Below are 14,021 nucleotides of genomic sequence, written 5' to 3'. Positions count from 1 at the left end.
TTCAGAAGGTGATGCTGTCTATGCCTTCAACATGCTTCTCCATTTTCCTGTCAGAACCACGAGAAAGATTAAAAAACCCCAGCCAAATCCTCCTTTTCACTATATGGGCTATAAAAGAAGTGAGTAACAGTAAAATTGACTTCTGCGTGTGCAGCCCTACACCAGACAGGAGGGAGAGGAGGGGATTCCTACGACAACGTATCTGTGTACGGAGCACATCTCCTGCAACTGACTTTGTGACGAACCAAGAACAAAGGAACCAACAACCATAAGCAAAAATCATGCCTACATCTGTAAACTGCTTGCATGATACTGAATAAAGATATTCATTTGCTACATATATCCAAAGGGCTTAGAAGTGTTTTATTACGGCAAAGTAGATGGTAATAAAATAGTTACTGAAGGAGCAAGTGGTATGCAGCCTGACTGAACTTGCGCTTGCAGTGCCTACATAGAGTTTCTACAAAAAATATTGAAAGATTCAAACCTGTGACCAGTTCTCTGATTTCCAAATCTGTAGTCTTGCGGAGTAACCGTACTAATGCTGGGATACCACCACAGTTTTTCAGAGCAATTTTGTTGTCATCGTTTGCCTTCCCATATACCAAGTTTCTCAAAGCTCCACAGGCACTACGGTGGACTTCGGTCATCCGATGGTCCAACAGGTCCACCAGTAACTGTATTCCGCCTTGTCTTCTTATCTGAAACAGGCCAAAGTGATAATCATAAGATCAGGGATCAACACCGATATTATATATGCTATCCAATGTAATTGAGCTGTGGTTTCTGCAAGCTATGCACCACTAAAGGTATACTGGTAGCCCCACAAAGCTGCTACACTACACTGCTTTTTCTCATACTGTTTTTCAGTGGCAACGTAACTGCACAATGACAAACCTGAATCTCTGTAAAAGCAGCCCAAAGTTAGTCAAGAGTGTTGCCTAACCAAGATTTCTTGAGGTTCAGCAAGGTTTGCCTTGGCAAAGGTTTCTCCTGCACTGGAGAAACATAATCTGCTTCGGAGCGTAACACATCACAAGCTAGCAAAAAAACCACAAGACTATGGCAAACAAAAAAAAGCACTTAACGTAATAAAGTTTTTAGGAGTCTCTCCTTTTGTAACTACTGGGAATGTGAGCAGCTACCGCAGTCTCTGTAAGGATGTTATATCAGCAACATTGGGAAAAGCAAAGATGAAAGGAGAAGGAGGAAGCATGTAGAAACACAAAGACAAGGATAATGGATAAATAATGGAAAGCTTGTTCTACTGTGATAGAGGGAGACCCTTAAGTGATGCAGGAACATAAGTCTTATTCATTCCTAAGGTGGCTTACATAACAAATTTCTAATACAGTATCTTATATAAAGTATCATTCTATAAAAAGCACAAAAATGTTTGAGGCAAATGATCAAGGTCAAGAATACCAAGAACAATGTACTAAAAAATCTGTTTGCAACAAATCCATCTTTATTGGTCTCTCACACTAACTTGTTCCTCAAACAATAACCTGTCTTGGATCTAATTTTAAGAAACTAGACTGATGATAACTAACATCCAGAGACTACAATGCTTTAGCTTCAAATAAGGTATATAGACACGTCTGTCAAAAAGTATCTCCATGTGTGTTGTTAGCTAGAGTGCAAGGCAAGCCAGGCACTTCAGCTGGCCATTTTACTGCCTCTAGAAATGTTTTGCCTAAGCCAGTAAACCAGAGACAATTAGAGAGTGTCTTCAAAACTGCAGGGGAAGGCAAAGCATTTATTTTAGAATCAAAGTTTATGATTAAAAAGTTTCAAAACCCTTGTGAAATTGTTCTTGCAGGGGGCTCCCTGCAGCAGGGAGGCTTGGGAGTAGGAAATGGTTAAACATAGCCCACTAAAAATTGTTAGAAATTCATGCTCTACCTACTATCTGTATTTAAGCATATAATATTTAAGTACAACCGATGTATGGCATTTAATGAATCTAACAGTCTTCATTAAGGCCAAGTGCCTGGTCCTACACTTTGGCCACAACAACTCCCAGCAGCGCTACAGGCTTGGGGACGAGTGGCTGGAGAGCTGCCAGGCAGAGAGGGACCTGGGGGTGTTGATGGAGAGTCGGCTGAACAGGAGCCAGCAGTGTGCCCAGGGGAACAAGAAGGCCAACAGCATCCTGGCCTGGATCAGGAATAGGGTGGCCAGCGGGAGCAGGGAGGTGATCATGACCCTGTACTCAGCACTGGTGAGGCCTCACCTCAAATCCTGTGTTCAGGCCTGGGCCCCTCACTACAAGAAAGACATTGAGGTGCTGGAGCAGGTCCAACGAAGGGCAAGGAAGCTCGTGAAGGGATTCAAGAATAAGTGTTATGAGGAGTGGCTGAGAGATCCTGAGTAGCAAGTTGGGGATCTGTTTCTCCTCCTAAGTAACAAGTGGTAGGCCAAGAAAAAATTGTCTCAGATTGCACCAGGAGAGGTGTAGACTGGCTATCAGGAAAAATTTCTTTACTGAAAGCGTGGTGAAGTACTGGAACAGGCTGCCCAGGGAAGTGTTTGAGTCACCATCCCTGGAGGGATTTGAAAGATGTACAGAAGTGGTGCTTAGGGACACAGTTTAGCGGGACTTGGCAGTCTTAGGTTTACTATGATCTTAAAGGTCTCTTCCAACCTAAATAATTCTATGATTCATTGCAAATAGAGACTGAAAAATGTTTCAGCCTTTGAGGTTCCAAAACTGAGCTACACAAAATTTCTCACCGACTAAATAGAAGTTCTCTCTTTCTTCTACTGGCTTATCTGGTGTATTTTGTAACAACATCAAAACTCAGTAATACAGCAGTTTTTAGTTTAAAAGTGTATATACTGAAGTTACAGTATTACATTACAAGTCTTAAAGTCTATGCAGTTACATCAGAGTTTTGGGGCTGAATGCCAAAGTGTTTAAACATAAAGTATTTTCCCTTAAAGAGGCATTATATCAGTGTATAATGTCAAACTTTCTGAGCAATATGCAGGTCACCTGGAAGACTACAGCAGCCAGCATGAAGAGTGCAGAGATGTGAATGGACACTGCTAAAACGCATCAGCTTCAGGCAGAAAAACTCATTAATCTTTCTGAGAGTCCATGCCTCTACTGCTCAGAAAAACCACGACATCTTTCAGTTTAGAAACAAGAAAAACAAACCAAAGAGAAAAGGTATCAGGGTACAACTCACTGGTCACAGCTTTACCCATGTGAACAGGATGACTTGCAATGAAATCATTTGCTCCTCTCCAAGTCAGGAATAATTTACCATGTTTATCTGGGAGGGGTGAGGGATAAGGCTTGTTTGCTTCTTTGTTTTTACAATTAATCACCATTTAACCTTTAGATTAAAATATGTTTGCTTCCCCTACTAACCAGGTTTTCGAAAGCTACATGACTACATGAAGAGTCACCTATGTGACAAAATAGATGACATTTACTGAAACAGGCTAGGAAAAGAAAATTATACATCAGTTCTACAAAAGGTGAATCAACCACTGAGCTTCACACTTCAACCTCTGAAAAGAAACAAGATTTGACAGAAGAAAGAACACAGTTAAAAAATACACGTTTTGTTCTGGTGTGATGAGTAATACCAGGAACGACAGAATGAAAACATGCCTGCTGATCTTTGTGAATTATATTTTTAAAGCACAATATGCTGAATGAATATTTTAATTGCTTCACTGCTAAAATAACAGATTAAGAATGAGAAAAACTATTAACTTTGTAGAAAACATCACTCCATGTACTACAATTCAACTGCAGACTCAAAGGGCGCTGCCTCCCTTCAGAGGCACACTGTGCCAGCACTGTTTTCCCCATGGTCTCTCTTGGACACAGCCAAGTGGTCATCTTGCACTTCTCAGCAGTTTCTCTTGTGGATGTTCTCAGGTGACAGGTTTTGCTATCTTCTACTCATTTCTAAAGGAAAACATGGGGTTCTGCCACACTGAGCTGGTAATCCTTAGCTGCACCTTCCCTTTTCAGTTATGGTATCTATGAGCGCACTAGTATTCAGCTCATGCAGCTCCTCCTCTCTCAGGAACCTGAAGTCATCAGCAGCCTGAAGTGATTCAAAGATACTTTCTTAAAAGGAAGGGCATTAAATATTAATCTAAATGCATTTGTCCGAAAAAAATACCTAAAAAAACCTTATGGGTAATAAAACAGAAATGAAATGGATGTTACACAACACGTTATCATACTTGCCAAAATTTCTTAAATTCTACTGAAGAAGGAACCAATTATTACCTGGGAAAGACAAGACTTATTTTGCAAACTTTCTTTGAATTTCCAGGCTTAGATACTTGGTAAAGCAGCTGTGTCATGCAGGCAGAGATGAAGGTGATTGATCACAACCAGGAGGTTCAGTTTCTGACGCTGTTCTTATCTGGTCTACTGGCTTGCTTTGCCTTGCTTTTCCAACAGTCCATCATTCACCAGAAGTCTCATCTCATCTTTGTGTTTCTATCACGTATCTACACAGCTGTTTAATCCTATATTTTCCAGCAGGTTTAACTATGCTCGACAAATTGTGAGACTGTGACGGATGTTACCAGAATCTAGTTACACTTACAGAAACCGAGGAAAGGGAAATTAAATTAGTTGTTCAAGTCCTTTATAGAGTTAAGAGTCTCAGCCTGGAGGACTATTCTGACCTAGTATATCTCTTTGGGAAGATCTCAGCCAAGCTAAGTTGTCCTGGCTCCAGTGAGTTCAGTAGTGCTACTGCCAAATGTCTTTCAGAAATACTGGGATGGGTGGATAAGCAGCAATTTGTGCCAACAGGGCATCAAATCCCACTCCTCTAAACAGCTTTCAGTAGATACTTCTCTCACTCTCCTGACTTTATATGGAGAGAGTATTTCTTAATGCAGTATTTATTGATACATCAGTGGTTGCTGCTTTGCTACATCTAGAAGGAAACGGAACATGTCAGAGTCTATTTGGCTACTAGAATCAAATAAACAAGACTGTACCAAACTGTCAGGAGACCAACTCACACAGACCGATTCTCACACAGATTGATTCCAGAGTAGCCACTTCTGAAGTCAAAAGAATGACCTTCAACCACAGCACATCTGAGTTCACCCAGTAATACCATAAAGTTTATTCTTTCCGTCTTGAATATATTGTCCCCTTTCCACAAAAAAATAAAAACCCAAGTCAATTAAACTAGAAGTATTAAAAATGCTCAGTGAATCTGTGTTTTGGGGTTTCTAATGACTTTCAGTTCATGGGTACCATTTATTTCTGAATGTTTTGTCTTTTTTTTTCCCCTCACTAGAAATGTTTTGTGTGTGTCCAGAAGATGCTGTTAGAGAGTTGATAAATAAATAAAAACAGGCTGTGTTCTTTCACACATGACATTATGGAATGTATGGCAAATCCTATCAAGACTATGAATCTCAGAAAGCACAAGCCTGAATTAATTCTGTTGAGCTTTCCTAATAAATTAGAAACCTATGCTGTGTAGTGTAAGCCCATGCTGATAAAAACAAAAACTGAAAGAAAAGAGATTATATGAATTTGTTGTAAAAAATTTTCCATGGAAGAATGTGCAGAACTGTGTTCATCTAATGAATCACATTTTCTTTTTGGAGGAAATTTTTAAAACTTTCCTTTTAAAGTTGGCTCTTGATCATCAATGTTACTGTCTACCTGCTGGTCAGCTGCACTTGCTCTGGTCAAGTCCCATGATGCCACGACATGGAGAGACAGGACAGGAAAAGGTGCCAGACTGTTGGGTCTACCGACCGATCAGAGGGCACTCGCATCGGCTGGATACCAGTCTTCTCCTCTGGCATCGTATGAAGTTTGTTTCTGCATTGCATCTGAGAACGTATGAGTATTCATGCTATGCAGATACAAGGTGAACTTGGATTCAAGAAGGGGTTCAAGCAAGTTCTGGAGTCTGTGAAGATGTTAATTATGCTCCTAATCAGGACCGCTTGGATGATTCATGCCAAGAGCCTTTGAGAAACGTAGTTTATCGGTTTCAAAGCTGACCTTCGATTCAGTGGTGTTTACCACAGCAAATTTTCCATGACAGTTGACTGTTAGATATTTAATCTTCCAGAAGCTACACGTGACCAGCTTGAAGCATATGCATTGGTAAAACAAGTCAATAATATATTGATGATCTGTCTGAAGCAATATAGATATTCCTGAATACTAAAATATCATTTTAGCATATGAATTATCTGGTGGCTTGCTTTCCTAATTCAATACAAGAGTTTGGATAAATATGTGGAAAGAAATGTAAGATGTAGATACCTGGACTGTAAGGACACCTATTTCATGAGGATGCCTTGTCAATGGTGGTCCATCATATAAACAGAGGTGAGACAGGAAAATTAACAAACCCCACTTACGTAAGCAAACCCTACAGAACAAGGGACAATACCAAAGACCAAGTCTGCAAGGTTACTGGTTGATGGGCTGCTGAAGGAAACCCTCAAAGGTTTGAAGATCTTAAGCCTGAGCTTTATTAGGTGGTAAGAGGGGACGGGGCATGCAGGGAGGAGCAAGTTACATAGGTCCTATGGGAAAAAGCATGCTTATAAGATGCTTTCAAGGGATTGTGGCAACGAGCAAAACTTACGGGATGTTTAGCAGAAGGGTAAAGGTAGGAAAAGAGAGACAACCAAACACATGGGAGAGGAACAACATGAGAAAACACAGAGCTGAAAGGGGCTGGTCATGTACAAATAAGTTGCGCTTCAGTATGCTTGTCTGGCCAAACACTGTGTCTGGTATCTGCAGTCTGTTTTATCTTCTTATTAAACCTATTTCCTAACAATTTTCCTGGAGGAGGATGCTCCACATTCTGGATCAGCATAATGCTAGTGAACCTTGAGCTGGAATAGCTGATGAGCAGGACAGGAGATCTGGGGAAGAGTCATCAGAGACACTGAAGATCTAGGGGATGGGTACTGGTGATACCAGAGTCTGAGAACGTGCTGCCAGGCAGACCAAAGGTCTGAGCCAGCCACCAGAGACACCTCCTTATGTCTGTGTGTGTGTGAGACGAGACCTGCCAGCAAGCCTTGAGCCTGATTTGCTGGAGATTGATGATGATATATTGTTGTTCGTGCCTTTGCAGGCACTGTTCTTGTGTTTGCGTTGATGTGTTGTGTGATCTAAGCTTCTTTAACACACATATCTAACAAAACTAATAGGGATGCTTTTATTCCTAGGATGATCTGTATCGGATTAATTTCTCATTCTGTTATGGCATTGGTTTTGCAGATATGCGATTTAAGTTAGTATACACTACACTATATGTGAAATTTTAACTGGGTTACATGTTCAGATTTACATCACATTTACAGAATGATACAGAACAGGAGAAATCGCTGGCTTGTCAAGCTAGTCTAGAAGTGCCCTCCTTCTGATGCAGTGACATAACAAGTGCTGCTCCACTTCCAAGCAGCAGTTAAGAGTCTGGACCTGATCAATCTGAGGACTTGTAATACTAATCCCACAGATGGGAGGAGATGGTTCATACAGCATTCAGACACTACTCTTCCACAAAGGATATGTTGGAGCCAGAGGGTCAAATACAGAGCTCCACAAAAAAACCCACAAAACAAATCCAGAGACCAGTCACAAGGTATATTTAGCTCTCTTTGGGAAAGATGTTTGAATCTACAGCTCTTGGTATATTCTTCCTGCTTTGTATTACACTGGTTAAAGATAACCTTAACTATCTTAGAGACTACTCTGGTCAAAGTGTACTTTCTGTGCTCTAAAAAAGAACTGACAGAAGGACAATTTACAGACATGGGACCTCTCAAGGAAAAGAAGAAAAAAAGTGTAAGCATTGTAGGAAATATTGTAGCCTTCTTAATTTACCTTTTACTTATCAAAACAAACGTGTGCCAAAGCTTGCACAAACCGTAACACAGCTTGAAACTGAATTATTGTCAGATGTAAGCAGTAACAGCACTACAGTCCGTGACCTTAACTGACATAGCATGCTACCTGCCACTGATTCAGCACAGAAACCACGCTGCTCCTCCAGGCTCTGTTTAAAATCTAACAATCAGATGTGAAAACCTGACTGGCTTGATCCCCTGGGAATGGGGAAGGGATGCCTGAAAAGGGAGGATAACCAGGACTGTCAGTGTGAGCAGATTCATGACTTACAATCAAAAGAATTATTTTCTCATGTTTAGAGGAACAGGTAACTTCTCAAATGTGAACAAAATACAGGTAAATGCTCTTTTTCTGTATCAGGGTATGAGAAAACTGGCCCTGGAATCTGGCTGTTGCTTACGGCTTTGCAACAGCAGAAGCGAAGTCAAAGCAAACAGAAACTAGCTATTTTGAGTATTACTAGGTTTTCAAACTCTATTTTGAAATAAAAATTATTCTATTCCTCTCAGAAGTGAAGAAGAGGAGCAAAACCCATTCTTTCAATCACTGCGTAATGGAAATTGCCTCTTTCATCCCTTGGAAGGCTGAAAAATCAGAGCTAGACATATGAAAAGGAAGAAAAGTGAAACTTTGAGTTTTAAACAGTTTAGCCAAAGTCTGTTAGATAATGAAGTATTCCAACACAGCCTAAAAATACTGCTGTGATAGAAACAAAAACACCCTTCCTCTCCTATTTATACTCAGCAAGTGGGTATCTGAGATATTGTTCATATTTTGCCAGTAGGTATAACTGCAACTTCTGCATTTAATTCTGACTATTCTGACTTAAAAGTAAAATATAATGGAAAGAGAAGAGGATTAAGAATAGGTGACAAAAGTTGTTAGAGACTGACAGAGTGATAAAGTGTGTTTCTAAAATAACACAATCTCCTCTTCCCAATAAGACATTTAGCATTCCACTATTAACAGCTCCATCGTCCTAATTTAAAGACTAATTCATGGTTAAATGCTTGCTTTCCACATTTTTCTCAGTAATTGCTTTTGAACAACCCTCCATCCAAAGGAGGTGAGGGAAATCTAACGACAATCAAGTCTTTTTAGACATCATAGATATTAATTGCCAGCTTAATTGACATAACACATTGCATCATCCGCTACTTATTCTGTGATTATTAAGAAAGTACGCTTCAATGTATGAAAATACAAGTGTTTAAACACATGGAATTATTTTTAATGGCACTGTGTTACAAACAGAACAGAACTAAAAAATAACTGACTGCTAGTGACGGTGTGTATCCAAAATCCCCTAAATTAAAAGCACAATTCAATTTAAGACCGCTTCTGGAAATTTTTAGTAATAATTAGCTTCACTGTTAGATCTCAGGTTTTCTAACCAGGAGAACAAGTGCTTATTATTTCACACACAAATGGATTCTGAGCAACTCTTGTTCCACAGATGTGGGAAGAGGAGCTACAAGTGAGCAAAACCAAACGTCAAAAGGCTTTTTTCTTTAAACAGCAGCAGGCAGCACATAGGGCTTCTGAGAGGCTCTTCAACTACCCTGCTCCTCCCAGGGCTCCTTGGCCGAGCAGCCCGGTGTGTCCACACCGACTGGGGAACCCTAGGACGTTCTAAGAGGCCACTGCCCACACAGCAACTTGACCGCCCAGTCTGGTTATACACAGCACCCATGAAATTTTCACATCTTGATGTTTGTATTGTGGTTCCAAATCCTCTCCATGAGACCTCTCCGTTACTTATCTTTGCCTTCCTTACCTTACTAAATTGACTTTCATCTAAGTGGAAAAAACCACTATTTTTCAGGGGAAGCTTTGGAAGGTAGACAGCTTCACCGCCAGCTAGTTTCAGAAGGCTCATTCCTAGAGCTTCAAACGGATATGAAGGGAAGAAAATAAATTTTGGTCAAAAGAGAGTATTTTTTATAATATGTCTCTTAAGAGAAACGCACTGGCTCATATTTGTAATTCCTCTCCACTCTTTCTTCTGCCTGTGGAAGCGCAGGTAGACAATACAAAATCCGTGCACTGTAAATGTACATGACATTTATTGCAGACAAATTTACCTGCAACATCATAGGGTAATTTAGTCTCATTAGCAAAGTAATTTGCTACAAGTTTAAAAAAGTGCTGAGCAATTTTAGCTTAAAATAGAGTGGAATGTTATGCAAATTGCTGCATTAACTCTCAAGCCTAATTTGTTTAAGGAATCTAAATCAGGGTTTGGATCTAGGTCCCGTTTAAGAATGGCTTTGTTATTAGGACTCGTTAGATCAGACACAACGGCAACATAAAGCTGTGAGCAGGCATAATTTAAATAAATTCGACCACTGGCACAAATACAATGTTCTGCTACAAGTAAAATAAGAATTTCTCCCTGTGTGCTAAACTGTAGAGAGTGGAGAAGGAAGGGGATATTTTCTCTGCATCCCTGGAAATCAGGTGGGTATTTGGAGTAACGGTTGTGCGACACACAAGGCTGCACAGCATAGGGTCAATACTCAAAAGCTTTTCTTCTGGGAGTGGATATTACATTTCTGTTACCGAGTATACATTTGTTTTTCCCTGTGTCTCTTAAGTGACCTCTTTAGATCCTGGGAGCTGTGTGTGGGCTTAATAGAGACTTGAAAACATGCTCTGAACAGGAGGAGACTCAAAATCATGTTCTCAGATTTCCCTGAAAAGGTATGAATAAACGTGCTGCTTTCTCAGTCAGTAAGCTTTAATGTATTCTGCACTGTGATACATTTTGTTTTTCACGCTTGGTGGGAAGGCTATGCCTGTTATAAATCAAGGTTTTAGCATGATTTTATTTTTACTAAAAAAACCTCCAGTTAGGTGTGCGTTATCTATAACAGCAAAGCAGTTTACCCCAACACTCTTAAAAAACCATTACATTTCTAGGCTCACACAAGCATCCTATTCTAAACATCTAAATACCAAGCATTAATGGGATCACCCAAACAGCACTCCTAACTGCAGGCACAGAGCTGACAAAAAGTGCTTCTCTGACTGTGCATGTATCAGAAAAGCGATTTGCAATCACACTGTTGAAAAGTAGAATCTCTTAAAACTAACAGATTGGCACTGATCTGCATTAACCAAGCTCCTCAACTTCTGAATCACTGGGTGTATGAACTAACACTGGGGAACACACACAAATTAGGAAAAATGAATACAAGCCAAAGCCTTCAGAAAGTACTGTTAATTACTTGATTTTAATTTGCTTTTCAAAACAGTTAAAAAAGGCACAATATCAGCAGTGTGCACTTTATAGATCATGCAAAGGTAATATTAATTTAAGATGCAAAAGACACTGGCATTACTCAAGTACTTATCTAGTACTGTCTGAAATTAAATGAAAAATTATGATTAATGCAGGGGTTTGGATCATTTACTTTCTGGTATTTAAAAAGCATTAAGCATGTATTTAAGAATGAAGGATCACATTTATTATTGGGGGGAAAAATATCAACATGCATACTTCACCTAAGAACATCCTGGTATTCCTATAGCCAGATTCCTAGTGAAGTTAAACAACATATAGAAAATTCAGCATTTTTTTTGTTCTGTAAAGGACAAGGAAGTTTTTTAGACAGTAGTATTTCAAATAGTCTAACAGTAACAGAGGAAATCAACTTAGCGTCTGATGAAAATTTCTGAAGCCTTAGTTAACTATATTCAGTTAAGTGTATTCTTAGTGGAATTTAGTTAATGTGAACACAACTACCATCTTAACAAGGTGGTCACCAGTAAGACCACAGAAAATTCCATATTTTTTCAGGCATTTAAGCAACAGAACAACTCTACCTGATGTTTCAGCTCTAATAGGAACCTCACAAAGATCCCTTTGTGATGCTTGCTCTAGTCTCAGCTTGCCTCATGGAATAAGCAACATGCCACTTCTCGGATTAAAAATACATTTACAATTCATTAGATCTAGCATCATACAGCTCTCTGATAACCTACTGCCATGACATTCTTTACTGTGATTTAAACAACAGGTATTATTTCCTTATAACCAATGAATCCAAAGAATCTCTCAGTCACGTGAGAATTTGCTTTCTTAAAGCTGAAGTGTTTGGGGAGCCAGTCGCTGCCTCAAAAACTAATGAATGCATTCTCACATCCCTCCTTGGTAGGAACTTTCACTAACAGAAACGCAGACACATAAAATTAAATTATTTGCCTTAGGTCACAAAGGCAGGCTGTGGCACAGCTACAACTATGACCTGTAATTAAGAATTTCAGTGCAAAGCTGCACTGCAGAATGTCCTCTGTCTCCCCATTTATGTATCATAAAACGAGTAAAAGTCAGTACAAGTAAACCCACCTTCTATCTATGTACTCTGTAGTAGCCACAGTTCAACATGTAACATATATACACACACATATATATATTCATGATAAGTGTGTGTGTGTATACATATATATACTTGCATTGGTTTGAATGCTAATTTTTTTCTCTTTATCTAGCTCTGATTCTCTTTGCCTTCTAAAAGCTCAGAACTTCCTCCAGATTTTTTTCTAAATCTCTTACACTCTTTTCCCAGAGAAGCTGTAGATGCCTCATCCCTGGAGGTGTTCACGAACAGGCTGCATGAGATTTTGAGCGATCTGGTCTAGTGGGAGGTTTCCCTGCTCATGGCAGGGGGGTTGGATTGGAACTAGATGATCTTTAAGGTCCCTTCCAACCCAAGTCATTCTATGATTCCATGAAATAGGTGAGGACCAGGACTTCGTGCAGTATCCAGGACACGCACAACAGACTTGCAGAAGGCCCAAGCAATGTTCTCTGTTGCTCTCCTGACGTTTAATGTTTCATTTGCTTGCTGGACTGACAATAAGCTTCAGATGGCACGTTGCAAAAGCTGTCCGGTGTAACTCAAGACCTCTCTTTTTCAATCAGCAGAACACAGAAAAGGCATACAGAAAGGAGGAACAAGCAAAATAACCATGAAAAGTAGTGCCACCTTGCTGCCAATGGACTAACTCGGCTTACTACTCTACAATAAAGTGTGAGTTGCAGCAGTGTCTCAGTTGCTCTGGGACACAGGAATAGTAAAGTTAGTAGTTCAGGAAAAAAACCTCACCTAGCGCCCCCTGTGCGGAGTAAGGTGTGTTCTTTCCTTTAAGGCCTTGCTTAGTCAACCAGGTGCCTACAATATGTCCAGTGAAGCAAAAAGTGCTGCTGACATGGGTGGGCAGCATTCCCATCTGCACTTCAGCAACTGTGGTAGCAGCGAGAGCCCAAAAATGCAAGGGGCTGATTCGAACCTATTATGTCATTTATCATTTTGCATCTACCATTTCACTTTGTATGTTAAATGATCCTCACAGCGGGCAATACAATCCCTACCCTTTATACAGATGAGCATGCAGGAACAAATCCACAAAGGTGGCACCAAAAAATGTTATACCAGTGTAAACCCTAGAAAAGCAGGGCTGACTTCAGCACCATTGCTGTCAGTTTATTCTGAGATTACATGAAGCACTCTCTGGTTTCAGTGACTTCAGATAGCTTTCTGCAGTGGCTAGACAGAGAGGTGAGCAATTCAGTTTTAGAGCTTTAGGTGTCCTTATGCCTCTACAAACCTGTGCCTTCTGCTGCAACCACTCTCGGTAGCTTAGTAACAGACATCTCTTTGTATTTTCAAATACATTTTGGAGATCATTTGATGGTCTTTACCTTAGAAGTTTCATTTGGCACGGCCTTTTTATCAGGACTACAATTCACGTTATTGAAATAATTTTCCTGCCAACCTTTTCAGTACACATATGTTGAGAAAGCATCAAATTACAGATATTGGTATTGATCTAGGTTATTTTACTTCTATATATACTGTGTGAAAAGTCTTTCCACGGCTTGCTAGATGATGAGAAGAGCAATAAAAAATATGCTCTGCAATAAGAAAGTAATCCTCTGCATTCACACATCAGTCTAATAAATCAGAGAAACAATTGGCAGAAGAGTTATGAATAGATAGAAATCCAAGTCACGTATATTAGAATGTAATACTGCTTGAGAAAGTTGCGAATATATTTATTGCCCATTCAAAACGTGGGAACATCATATTACTTACGTCAAATGACACTGTCTTTCAGTGCACATTAC

At 39.8% G+C, this 14,021-nt stretch overlaps 1 protein-coding gene across 1 annotated transcript in view; it reads right to left on the bottom strand.

Moving 5' to 3' along the window:
* Positions 1-14,021, bottom strand: part of CTNND2 (catenin (cadherin-associated protein), delta 2) — a gene marked incomplete at its 5' end in the record, with an annotated part of 174,297 nt that overhangs the window by 148,980 nt on the left and 11,296 nt on the right. Inside the window, one exon of the mRNA XM_009877589.1 lies at positions 488-701. Within this exon, the coding sequence (XP_009875891.1) occupies positions 488-701 (214 nt within the window). The remainder of the gene's footprint in view (positions 1-487; positions 702-14,021) is intronic.

This window comes from Apaloderma vittatum, unplaced genomic scaffold (assembly GCF_000703405.1).
Source record: "Apaloderma vittatum isolate BGI_N311 unplaced genomic scaffold, ASM70340v1 scaffold6491, whole genome shotgun sequence".
NCBI lineage: Eukaryota > Metazoa > Chordata > Aves > Trogoniformes > Trogonidae > Apaloderma > Apaloderma vittatum.
This window is presented reverse-complemented; position numbering and strand designations above follow the sequence as displayed.